General features: G+C 36.6%; 1 protein-coding gene across 3 annotated transcripts in view; it reads left to right on the top strand.

The window, feature by feature from the left end:
* STAU2 (staufen double-stranded RNA binding protein 2) overlaps positions 1-13,055 on the top strand; it is a 447,924-nt gene extending 434,869 nt beyond the window's left edge. For all 3 annotated transcript variants that reach the window (XM_031946251.1, XM_031946253.1, XM_031946254.1), the window contains 2 exons: positions 10,199-10,287; positions 11,939-13,055. In XM_031946251.1, the coding sequence (XP_031802111.1) occupies positions 10,199-10,287; positions 11,939-12,032 (183 nt within the window). In that variant the 3' untranslated portion in view covers positions 12,033-13,055. The remainder of the gene's footprint in view (positions 1-10,198; positions 10,288-11,938) is intronic.
* Positions 13,056-13,636: the final 581 nt, after the last annotated feature.

Consider the following 13,636-nt stretch of genomic DNA (forward strand, 5'->3'; position numbering starts at 1 on the left):
CTTTATAATCTCTTTGGGATATAATCCCAGTAGTAACACTGCTGGATCAAAGGGTATGCACAGTTTGATAACTTTTTGAGCATAGTTCCAAACTACTCTCCAGAATGGTTGGATTCGTTCACAACTCCACCAACAATGCACATGATTACTTTTCTTTGCAACTTTGGCTATATGGTTAACCAGTTCGATTACAGATTGTCCTCTTCTCTCAAAGACCTTGCCTCATGTCCAGTCATTCACACCTCAACTCTGGGTTGCCCTTACTTCTACTCCTCCTTCTCAACTCCTACTCAAATGCCATAAGAATGGGAAGGGATAGGGATGCAACTCATTATTTCATTGGTAGAGGAAATTTTGAGGTGAGAAAATTCCTATACAGCAATTTACTTATTACTTAATGATTTTAAAACAAAGCAAACAAAGCAGCAAAACATTTTTTTAAACCAAATTAGTGTCTTATAGGCTTGGTAGAAAATCATTTTCAGGAAAATACAAAAATACCACACCATCTCTATGTAACATGTATATTGAACATATATGTGTATTGCCAGATGGGTCAAATAGAATGACAGGAAAAGGTCATTGGGTTTAGTAACTCAGAAATAATTGGTAGCTTTGGAGAGATCAGCATTGAATGTAAGATTGCAAGGGGTGAAGGTGAATGGCAGGTAAGGAAGTAGAAGAGATGAGTGGGAAAAAAGTTTTTCTAGGAATTTGGCTGTGAAAGAGAAGAGCTAGATAGCAATAGCTTAATTGGATTGTAGATCATTTGAAGATTTTTTTTATAAAGAATGTGGCACATCTGACTGTGCTTATAGGAATCAGGGAAGGAAAAATTGGAGATTAGAGGTGGCATGAAGGATAATTAAAGGGCCAACCAAGCTCCCCAAAGAAACTAGAGAGAATGAGATTAAAGGCACAACTGAAATAGGGAGGAGATTGGTAAGAAGAGCCATTTCTTTATTAGAGACTAGAACAAAAGGAGAAAAATAATGGGAAATCATGTCAAGGCATTGTGAGGTGTTTAGTAGGGGAGAAGAGAAAACTCATGGCAGATAACTTAGAGGGGAAAAATGGTATATAAGGCTTGGGACAAGAATTTTGTGATAGTCACTTTGGGAAAGTATATTATTCAGCTACAAAAAAATATAAAGGAATTTCTGTATAGTTGTAATCTTTAGAGGAATGAATTGACTTAGTTGTCTGACTTCCTTGAACATCATTTAAGTAGGAATCAAGAAGGTATATGATTCTTAGACTGTGGTCTGGAGGTGAGAGACCTGGGATCTGAGACTTTGGTGCTAGGCAAAATTAAATCCAACCAGAGCAATACCTTCATCCTATCAGGGTAGTTATAAGCAGCCACATTATTGCATTAAGTCAGGGCAAATAGTCTCTAGACTCCAGAGCACTAGATTGGTTGAGGGAGACAGAAAGAAGACCTCCAAATCCAGTTTTTGAGCAGGCCTGGGACAAGGACATCCACCCACTTTGGACACAACTCTGTTCTCCTATCTTTCAAAGTCATGCTTTGGTGGTTCTATGATATCATCACATATAAACTCTCATCAAGAGCTTTTATTCCCTTGCAACTCTTGTCATGTCCTGTAAATCTTCCACATATGCTGGCCTTCCCCAACATGGTTAAGGCCTTCCTCTACATTTCTAAATATCAGCAGAGGATCTGGAGCTAATCAAACAAGGTAGTGAAGACTGTGTCCCAAGGTTCTATTCAATGGCAGTAACCTGGTGGACCCTCTCAAAAATTAGGGAAATGTCCCTAATGAATTTATTCTTTAATTTTCTAGGTGTTTATATGTGTGATATGACTACAAATTAATTTATCCATTTTAGAAAACATAGCAAAACATTTCCAAAGTAATCACCATATACATCCTTGTACAGAAGTGCCATGCCTCAAAAATTTTTTGGATGAAAACTTTACTTCTTTGTCCTTTGAGGGTAATTTGGTTTATGTTCTCAGCCAAGTCACTTGGAGCTAATTTTAGAAAAATGAATGGTCAAACTTTGACCCCTTTGAGATGAAAAATGAGGCATATTACTGAGTAATGATACTGATCTTAAGTCATTCATCAGTTGATTTAGATGGTAATTCTGAATCAAACATACACACAAAGGGTGTGTTTAAGGCCAGAGCGACCAGTTCTGACAATGAGAAGACACTCTGAGAGTCCTGGTCAAGTAAATATGCCACTCTGACCAGCGCTGACCAGTGCTAGAACAGCACTCTTTACCTTGGTGATCCTCCATAATGTAGATGCCAATCCTTCTTCTGGAAGATTTTTCAAAAGGAACATCATACTGCAATCTGAGCCAGTATAGTTTGAGCCCACTATATCAGTCTGGGACCAGATAAACCTGTGGACACTGTCACCTTTCTCATTATTTCCCACATAGAATTAGACAATAGGTTGAAAAACAAACAAAATGGTCACTTTCTGGCTCTTTTCTCTGCCTCTTCTATTCGTGGCAAGTACCATGGTTGCATTAAGCCAGACAATAAATATTCAGCTTACAAAGCCCTCCTTTTAATTTGAATTAAATGTAACTTATCAAAAGATTATTATTTCAATTAGAAATACAAAAAAAAAAAACCAGTCTACTATGCTGGCCATTATGATGATACAAAATTCAAATGGCCTAAAACAGTAAGATTGAAGAGATGTCTGAAAAGAAGTAAGGAAAGGCAAATAATTACTTGTGGTAGATAAGAAAGTATAAAACAAGGGCCTGATATTATGATTAAGGCAAATAATAATCCTTCATTCATTCAACATACTTTTATTAAGTATCTACATAGTATTAGATACTATGATAGGCCCTGGCTATTCAAAACTAAAACACTCTGTTCTCCATTTCTTTTCATCCAGCTGGATTAAAAACCACAAGTACAAGCAAAAGAACGGTTTGGTCATATATACTTATTTTGTATTTAATTTATACTTTAATATATTTAACATCTACTGGTCATCCTGCCATCTAAGGGAGGGGTGGGGGGAAGGAGGGGAAAAATTGGAACAAAAGGTTTGGCAATTGTCAATGCTGTAAAATTACCCATGCATATAACTTGTAAAAAAAAAAAAAGCTATTTAAAAAAAAAAAATACAAGTACATAGAAAATTTAGTACAAACTGTATAAAAAGTAATTAATGGAAAGAGAAAACTAGCAACTGAGGGGATCAGGACTTATTTCCTGTAGTGAAGTTAACAAGCCAACTATCATTTATTAAGTACCTATTATATGGTTGATAATGTTCTAAACACTGGAGCTATAAAGAAAGACACAAAAAGTCCCTGCTGTCACAGAATTCATAGTCTAATGGAGAGACAATATGCACAAAAATATGTAGAAACAAGATATATACAGGGCAAACTGAAAATAGTGTCAAAAGGAAGATACTAAGATTAAGGAGAACTCAGAAAGGTTTGTTGTAAAAGATGGGATTTGAAGGAAGGAAGCCTTGGAAATCAGAAGGAAACAATGAAGAGGGAAAGAATTCAAAGCTTGGTAGAAAATGCCTGGACTGGTTCCAAAGGTCTTAGGATGAAGACAACCATCTGCATCCAGACAAAGGACTGTGGGAACTGAATGTGGATCACAACATAGTATTCTCACTTTTTATTGTTGTTTGCTTGCATTTTGTTTTCTTTCTCATTTTTGTTCTTTTTGATTTGATTTTTCTTAAGCAGCATGATAATTGTGGAAATATATATAGAAGAATTGCACATGTTTAACCTGTATTGGATTACTTGCTATCTAGGGGAGGAGAGAAAGGGAAGGGAGAGAGAGGAAAAAAAATTGGAACACAAGGTTTTGTAAGGGTGAATGTTGAAAACTATGCATATGTTTTGAAAATAAAAAGCTTTAATAGTAATAATAATAATAAAATGTCTGGAGTTAAGGGTCAAATGTTGCATGCAAAGAATATCAATAAAGCCCCTGGATCACAGATTTGGGGAATGGAGAAGTAGGGGATGAAATAAGATGGAAGACAACCAGAAGTATAGAAAGGAGTCAAGTTATAAAAGATTTCCAAAGCCAAACAAAGGATTTTATATTTGATCCTGAAATCAAATCATTTTGACAGCTGAGTGGACCATACATGTAGTGAGGAGAGAGAGGGCAGGGAAACCAGCCAGCAATCTATTTCAGTAGTCTAGTGTGAGCTGGTAAGGACCTTCACTAGGGTGACAGCAGTGTCAAAGAATAGAAAGGGACAAATATAAGAAATGTTCTGAAGAGAGAAATGATAGGACTTGATAGGTTTGGAATGGGAGTTGAAGGAGTGTGATGAGAGTGAAGAATTTAATATGTCTGCAGAATATTCAGTTTGTAATGTCCAATAAGCAATTGGATATATAAGGCTAAAAGTCAAGAGAAATGTTAGGGATGGATAAATACCTTTGGATGGAGCTATATGATAAGAATCCTCAACATAGTGATATAAACGAATCTATGGAAGGTGATGGGATCACCAAGGGGTGTATTATAGGGGAAAAAGAGAAAAGGGCCTAGACCAGAGTCTAGACTCAGTCAGCAGGTATAACCTCAGCGAGAATACAGAAAGAGGCTGAAAAGGAACAGTTGGAGAAGTAGGAGAAGAACCAAGAGAGCAGTGCCACAGAGACTTAGAATAGAGTATGGAGGAGAAGAGGATAGTCAACAATGACAAAGGCTGTTGACTGATGAAGAAGAATGAGGACTGAAAAAAGACCACTGGGGGAGAAAAGACCATTGATATGGCATTTAAGAGGTGCTTGGTATTGTTGGGAAGAGCAATTTCAGTTGAATGATGAAATCAAAAGCCACACTTCAGAATACTAAGAAGAGAGTGAGAGGAAAGGAGATAGAGGGATGAATTATAGACTGTTCTCATGGAAGTTAGTCATAAAAGGGAGAAAAGATGTGGGACAAAGGCTATCAGGGAATAGATAGATCGTGTGAGATGTGAAGGCTTGTTTAGCATGAAGAAGATATAAATATGTTTGTAGGCAGAAAAGTTTCCAGTAGAGAGGAGAGATTGAACAGTCGTGAGAGAGTAGAGATAATAAAGGGGGTGATCTGCTGGAGAAGATGGGATAGGATGGAGTCATTTGTAGGGGGTTCACCTTGACAAGGAGGAAGCCACATCTTGCTGTGAGACAAAAGTGAAGGAGAGACAGTGGCAGAAGGTATGAAGAATGGAGAAAAGGATCCCCCCAGCAAATGGCCTCCAGTTTTTAGTAAAATACGAGACTGTTCTCAGCTGAGAGGATGAGGGAAGGGGTGGCTGTGGTGAGTGGGATAGTGAATCAAGATATATAAGGATTGCCTTGCCATAGTGAGGGCTCAGGTGAAATTATGTAACACAAATTTGTAATAAACCCAGTTAACAATGGTTTCACAATTTTCTATAACTTTATTCAGCATCAGAGTAATGAAAGGCAGAGGCTTGGTAGTGCAAGGTCTTCAATAGGATAAGAGTGCAAGGAACTCAAGAGAAGAGGATAGTGTAGATTGGAACTGGTTAACCAAGAGATAAGTTGGGGATGAGAAAGTATAATCAGCGCAAGTGGTATGGCTTGAAAAATAACTGTGGGGAAGAGGGGATTGGAGATCTTAAGACAAAGAACAGGATTTGGAGTCTCTCCATCCCAAGAAGGAGGAAGAAAGAAAATGATGAGATTGTGATCAGATAAAAGAATTTCAGAATTTTCATGAACTTGGTGGAACATTTATGGGCGATGACAAGATCAAGATCCATCTTGGGTCTTCTCTATATGCTCTCTTTTGATCTCATCACCTCCTTTGTAAATCATCACCTCTTACTTGTAAATAGATGATTCTCAGATTCTTAGCCATATCACGGAGTATACTGAAGTGGGATGGAGGAGCAGGTTAGGTGAAGGAGGTTAAGGTGTTTGAGGGAATAACAATACATTTGTTGAAGTCCCCTTATTTGAGGATGAATTGAAAGGAGAGAATCACTGAACTAGGTGCTGAGCTGAGGTTTAAAAGAAACTTAGGGATTCTACCAGACAGTTGAGGTGAAGAAGGATGCATTCCAATTATGATGGACAGCTTATGTAAAAGCCAAAGGCAGGAAATATAGTGTCATCTACAAAGAACTGCAAAGCAAGCCAGTTTGGCTAGAATGTGGAGTAAATGAAGTAATGTGCCCTAAAAGGTAAGCCAGAACCTGATGGTAAAGGGTTTTAATGACTGAACTAAAAAGTTTGTGTCTTATCCTAGATACAAGAGGGAACTAGTAGAGATTCTTGAGCAGGGGAGTTATATGATCACACCTGTGTTTTAGAGACTTCAATTTGGCTGCTATGTCAAAGGTATGGGAGAGACAGGAAGATTGGAGGCATGGTCATTTAGGAGGCTAATTGACAGAAAGTGATGAAGCTTGAGCCAGGGCAATGTCTGTGTGAAAACAAAAGGATTGATGTGAGACATTGTCAAGATAGAACCAACCACATTTGGCAACAAGATAACACTACAATTGTGGACCTAGATAACTAGAAGAATGTTGTGATCTTTGTGATTTTTGAAATCTATTGTTTGATCTTGTAGTTACAAATGATAGCACTTGATTATGGAGTCACTTAAGCTAAGTGGTGCTAATGACCATAAACATATGAACTATAACAAACAATCTGTACTTTTCTACTCTTCTAATTCATTCTGACCCTGACATGTAAACTATCATGGCTCCTGATTAGCCCAGGCTTCCCAGCAGCTGTGGACTATCACCCATTTCTGGGAGCCCCAAATACAGATTCAGACCCTCAACTAATTTCTGGTCCCAATTGGGAAATTCCCCCATCTCAGTCTGGCATTGATAAACACTGTAGGGAATCTCCCCACTACATCTGTATCTGATTAGAAATGCCCCTTGCCATATCTAGCATTATCTGTTCTCAACCCACTCCATCCTTAAGGTATGAAACTTCCCTACTCAGACCCATCGCTGAGCATATATAGTGTGTGTGTGCTTTTATTTCTGCCTGCTTGCTATATACTGCACAGTGATAAATTTCATGCTTACACTAGCTTCCCAAATGCCAGCTTTCTGTAAACTCTCAAATCCAGGTCTTGATTTCAAAAGAAAACTAATGCAATGGCGGTACCCTTAACAGAAGTTAAGAAAGAGAAAAAACAATTAGACAGTGGATGGGAGAGTTGGCGAAGTAGGAGAGATAATGAGTTTTGTTTTAGACATGTTGAGTTTGAGATGCCTGTGTCATATTTATTTGGAAATGTCTAATATGAAGTTGGGACTAAATATGGGATTAAAATTAAAGAGAGATAAGGATCTGAGAATCATCTTCTTAGAGATCAGAAATGACTCCAAGGAAGGTGATGAGATCATCAAAAGAGAGCATATAGAAAAGACCCAAATCAGAGCTCTAGTATATACCTTCAAATAAGCAGGACAGGAATGATGAAACAGTAGAAGAAACTAGGAAGGAATCAGACAGACAGATGGGAGGAGAACCAGGAGAGAGCAATGTTATTAAAATCCAGGGAGGTTTTTTGTAGTGGCTAAAAACTGGAAACTGAATGGATGTCCATCAGTTGGAGAATGGGTGAATAAATTGTGGTATATGAATATTATGGAATATTACTGTTCTGTAAGAAATGACCAACAGGATGATTTCAGAAAGGCCTGGAGAGACTTACACGAACTGATGCTGAGTGAAATGAGCAGGACCAGGAGATCATTATATACTTCAACAACAATACTATATGATGACCAGTTCTGATGGACCAGGCCATCCTCAGCAACGAGATCAACCAAATCATTTCCAATGGAGCAGTAATGAACTGAACCAGCTATGCCCAGAAAAAGAACTCTGGAAGATGACTAAAAACCATTACATTGAATTCCCAATCCCTATATTTATGCCCACCTGCATTTTTGATTTCCTTCACAAGCTAATTGTACAATATTTCAGAGTCTGATTCTTTCTGTACAGCAAAATAACGTTTTGGTCATGTATACTTATTGTGTATCTAATTTATATTTTAATATATTTAACATCTACTGGTCATCCTGCCATCTAGGGGAGGGGGTGGGGGGGTAAGAGGTGAAAAATTGGAACAAGAGGTTTGGCAATTGTTAATGCTGTAAAGTTACCCATGCATATATCCTGTAAATAAAAGGCTATTAAATAAAAAAATAAAATATTAAAAAAAAAGGAAAAAAAAAATCCAGGGAGGTAGTCAATAGGTCCAAATGAAAGATTAAGACATAGGAGGACTAAGAGATAGTCATTAAATTGGTCTATTAATGGGGCATTGATAATCCTAAAGAGATCAGTTTCAGTTGAGAAATGAGGCCAAATGCCAAATTATAATGGGGTTTAGAAGTGAATAATAAAGTGAAGGCAACTTTCGAATAAAAAATTTTAGGGGGTTGTAACTTTTAAGTGAGGAGAGATAGAGGCTAAGAGGTTGAGGTAGCATCAGATAAAAAAATTTAAGAATGGAGAGATCTGAGCACATTTGTAGGCAGTAGAGAATGAACCAGTGGATAAGGAAAGTTTGAAAATTAGGTGATCCAACAGAGAAGCTTCTGGAGGAGATAGGAAGGGAGGGGTTCAAAGGCAGGAATAGAAGCTTCAAGCCAGAAAAACAGGAGAAATTGTTGTTATTTAGTTATTTCAGTCATGTCTGATTTTTTGGGACCCCTCTTGGGATATTCTTGGTAAAGATATTGGAGTGGTTTACCATGTCCTTCTCCAGTTCATTATACACATGAAGAACCTAAAATAAACAGGGTTAAGTGATTTGCACGGCTCACAAAATTATAAAGTATATGAGATATATGTATGAGTATATGAGAGACTCCAGTCTCTGGTATTCTAACCACTGTGCCACCTACCTGCCCCTGAAGAAAAATTAGGGAAACTCTGCTAAAGGCTATCTGTATCAGCTATTGTTCAGTGTCACCTGGGATGGTTTAGTACTAACTAGAGCCTGAAGCAGTGGATTTCTCACTTATAAAAACAGTCCTGAATGCTCACATATATTCTGGATTCAATAGAAAGCTTCTAATCAAGCTTTTAAAAAAAAAGTTGGGGGTAGGGCGGGGGGAGATTTAAATTCTTACTCAGAGAAATAACAGTTTGGAAAGTGCACAAGAGTGTCAACAAGTTATGTAGATCTTATCATTATTGCATTTTTGGTGCCTCCCAGATATCCAGCTTAGACTCCACCACCCTGTCAACACCCTTCACCAACCCACGCATCATAAAATATATCAACACCTCAGAAATATCTAGCCCTTGTGGAAGGTTGTACCTCCCAAAACCTCTTAGATGAGCTCACAGATTTCTTCTTCCTTCTACAACACTATTTGCTCCATTATCTATTTTTTAGTTTCCTTGCAAGGAAATTATTAGCAATAATGCTGTTAGAACTAGGTAAAGAGTAAGCTACTGCTGTGAATGCTATTCAAAGACTAATAACTTTTTAAAGCTAAAAAAAGAAAATGTAACTATGCAGCCTTCATTAACAAACATCATCCCAGTTTATAAAACGACATCTTAGAAAAATTTATACTTAAGTTATACTAAGTTGTCTCTGCATTTACTAAGAAAAGCTCTTATGGTGTTTGCACAAATACTAGAGAACAATCTATATTCTATGTACATCTTCTGGGTCCTAGACCCTTTGCCCTAAGGAAAATCCTTACAGCTCTAACTCTGTGTCTATTATGTCTCACCAATCAATATATTCTACAGTAAAAAGCAAATAGAGAACGTCCTCATTTCAGCCTTCAAAAATCCAGGGTGTCCTAAAAATATTAGTGCTGCTATAAGCTATTAAAGCTGTAAAATTTTAGGTACACCCAAAGTGTATTTCTTCCCTGGAATATTGCATGTATTATCAACTGTGGTGAGTGTGTCAATTGGCTTTTTCCCTTTTTTTCTTTAATCTTTATAAGGGAATAATAGTGGAGGGAGGAAGCAAGGATATAAAAACAGAAGGCTTCAATTTGTACATATATATATACATTTACAGATATTACTTGTGTCTATAGTTAAGTTGGCAAAAGGTATTTAGAATGAAAAAGAGGGTTGGTTTATATGCCAACTGCTGCTGCTGCTTTTATCTGGTTACATGCACAATGTTATTCCTGTTATATTAAAATTAATGAAATTTCACCATGTTCTTCTTTTCTAGGCTGCTTTAAATGCCTTGAAACAGTTTTCAGAACAAGGTCTTGATCCTCTAGAAGGAGCAATAAAAATTGAAAATGGATCGTTTGAACAGTAGGTACCATTTCTGCCATTTCTCTTGTTTCTGATACCCTCTTTTCCATTCTGATTGTGCAAGATATTCTGTACAAGTGTGATTCACCAAAAGCAAAAAATAAATACTTCTTGAGGACAAGGATTATTTTTTGGTTTGTCATAGTATCTCAAGTCCTTAGCAAAATGCTGTGCATATAGTTGCATAGTAAATGCATACTGAATTAAAGTGAACCGCCCCAGGATTCAAAATCATGTTAATAGCTTTCTAAATGACTTAGTTTCTCTAAAGTAAATTGAAGTAACCAAAACAACTTAAAGATCTTCTGTTAATAACTTGTGAAAGATTTGAGTAACCATACTGAGATTTATCTCTGGATTTTTTTATCCTTATGTGTTCATTAGTTTTATGTAAACTTTGTTAATTCTTGAAAAACATGTTGGGAGGCAGAGGGTGGTGGGGTGGAGAATGATGGAGGGAAAAACTGCAGGATTTGAAATCAAGGATTCATGGATTTGAACCCCAATTGTTTGTTATTTGCTACCCATGTAACCTTGGGCAAGTTATTCAAACTCTCAGAATTTACCTATCAAATGAAATGGTAAATTAGACAGTCTCTGGAACTGTGGCTTCAGCCATGGTTGAATCTATGATGCCATCATAATCTTCTTAGTCTTCTAAGACTAACACATAATTTGGTTTTGTTCATAAATATTTTGTATTTATCAGTCTTTATCTGTGTGAATTATTAGTGTTTGCTATTTTATGTATAAATTTTGATGAATTAACACAAAATATACAGAAAGCAAATAAAATGATTAAAAGTAAGGATGACTTGAAAAATGATCACCCCAAATATTTAGAAGGGAATCTCTTCAGATCGCTCACTCAACATCTAAATATGGTGGATAATAGAGGAATGAGGCAAAGAAGTTGGGAAGAGACATTTCACACCTTTGCCTTCTCCTATCCAAATTTGTTACCTTTTCTCCCATCCCACACCCAAGTGTTGCTAAAATGGCACCATTTGTTTTGTTGGTGCTGATTGAAACAGAAAACAACTAAATAAATGATCTTTTTCTCTTTGTTCTACAGTTTACCTGTTTTTGTTTCACAGTTTTTGTTATGTTGTGTTGTATAACAAATTAAACTTGTAATCCATAAATAGTTGATATTATTTTTAAAAAATTGAAAGCAATTATGCTTACACAATAGTATTCCAGGTTTTAAGAACAATTTCCTAGATTTTTTGATTTATAATATGTTGTAAGAGAGAACAATTGTAGGATATTTAAAATATTTTAGAAAACTATACCTGTAGGGTTATATATTATTCTGGTAAACTTATTCTATGCTTAATATCAAAATGTAAAATTTAAATAGTATTTGGTTTAATTGCAACTTTGATAATAACATGATAAGAAAACCTTTGAAAAGACCTCAATGGTATTTTAAGTTGTCTATAGATTGGCAAGTATTTATAAGTTAATTTAATCAAAAACATTTCCACATGATCTCATCAGCAGACTATCTGAACATAAATATTGTTGTTTCACTTTAAAATGTCACTTTTGTGGTGACCTTTGAATCTTATGTGCCATCTGCTAATAAACATGTCTTAAGATGTGCAACCCTGGACCTTAAGCTCTTGTTAATGTATTAATCTTTCAGACAAGCCAAGCATCTGGGAGAGAAAGCAGACAATAAACAGACTAACTCAGGCACCATGGCTCATGACTGCAAGGATTCAAAGGCTGTCGTCTAGAGCTTCCCAGCACCCACGGCTGCCACTGCATCCTTATAAACCTGTCAACACGCAATAGGGTGTATGTGTTCAAGGAAATGAATGACTAATACCATTATTTGAATCCTATGTGAAGACAACACTATTCTAACACAAGAGATAATATACATGGTACTGTTTATTCAACTGGGGAAAAATAAAACTTTGAGCATTTTCCTTGGAACTTGATATCAAATCATAACTCATTTGCCCAGAGGCAGCCGAAATCGGATCGTGCTACTGGAGCTTAAAATAACAATTAGTGAAAAAGTGTTAGAAAAAAAAAAAAGAGATCAAGTTTAAAATCTATGAATAGTGAAGAAAAGGATGGATTTGGTTCACTTAGTCTGATTTTTTTTCCATAGTATAATTTTAAGTTCAATTCTTTTTTAAAAAACACACTGTTTGAATATTTTAAAATTAACCAATGGCAGTGCTGTGAAAACTGTAGTTGTTGTCTTCATATATAGTCATACAGCTCATCTTTTTATGCAATCATGCATTCTTCATGCAATATGAATATGTATGACATTAAGATGCACTACTCAGAGTTGTATGCAAAAAAAGTCTTAAATCATGACAAGTATTTGCTTCAAACATGAACTGATGATGTTAATAAAAATCAGTTATAATATACTCCAGATAAAAGCAGTTATGATATTTGAGTTCCATGATTCCATTGGCAATTAATAAGGCATCTTGCCTCCAAGGGAACGTTTTTCCTCTTGAGTCTGCTCTCTGTTGTGTACATCTTACACCCATTTTGTGTGTTGTATCAAACCAATGTTTGCATCAACTAAGTGTTTTTAATAACTGATTGCTGACCTGGGACTGTAGACAGAGTTAAAATGAAACAGTTAATGTTGTAGGAAAGACAGGAAAAAAATGTTGAGAGAAATGTAGAAACCATTTTGGCCCTGTGAGAACCTGGAGCTGCACTCTGATTCTGTACCCGCATGTTGGGATTCCACATGTGGCCAACCAGTAAAACCATGTCAGTCCATATGCAAGTTGTTGTCTTTTTCTTTCAATCTCATTTAAAATATTAGCCCAATGAGGTAAGGAAAAATCACCTCCCTGAAGAGTAGTAATGAAAATACCTTTGGTGCTTGTGCTACACACATGCTGCCTTACCTATGAAACGTCATGGCTGGCCCGAGTGCTGCCGGCCTCCCTGAGGGCTGGGGGGCGGAGGGGGTAGTGTCCTTGACCAAGCAGTGTAGTCTTATTGTGCTCGCTTTCTCTTTATTAATTTTCAAATCTTACGCAATAAGAAAGCAGTCTACCATTTTAACTGCTCAATCCAGCATGACAATAGGAATACAATTATGTAAGATTTCACAAGCAAAACCACCACAAATCATGATCTGGCTGACTCACACGCGACCAGAGAATAAACAAACAGCAACATAAGGAAATCACTTCAGGGATATTTTAAATTAGCCCCATGTGGGGAAGTCCAACAGAATTTGGAGGGTTAGGGACCCTTAGATGAAATAGATCTAGTTACAAAAAGGTATGCGCTCATGGAAATAACAAAACATCTGTTAAATTGTGGCTTACCAAAACAGTTTTAAGAAACATTG

This window comes from Sarcophilus harrisii, chromosome 1, assembly GCF_902635505.1.
Source record: "Sarcophilus harrisii chromosome 1, mSarHar1.11, whole genome shotgun sequence".
Taxonomy (NCBI): Eukaryota; Metazoa; Chordata; class Mammalia; order Dasyuromorphia; family Dasyuridae; genus Sarcophilus; species Sarcophilus harrisii.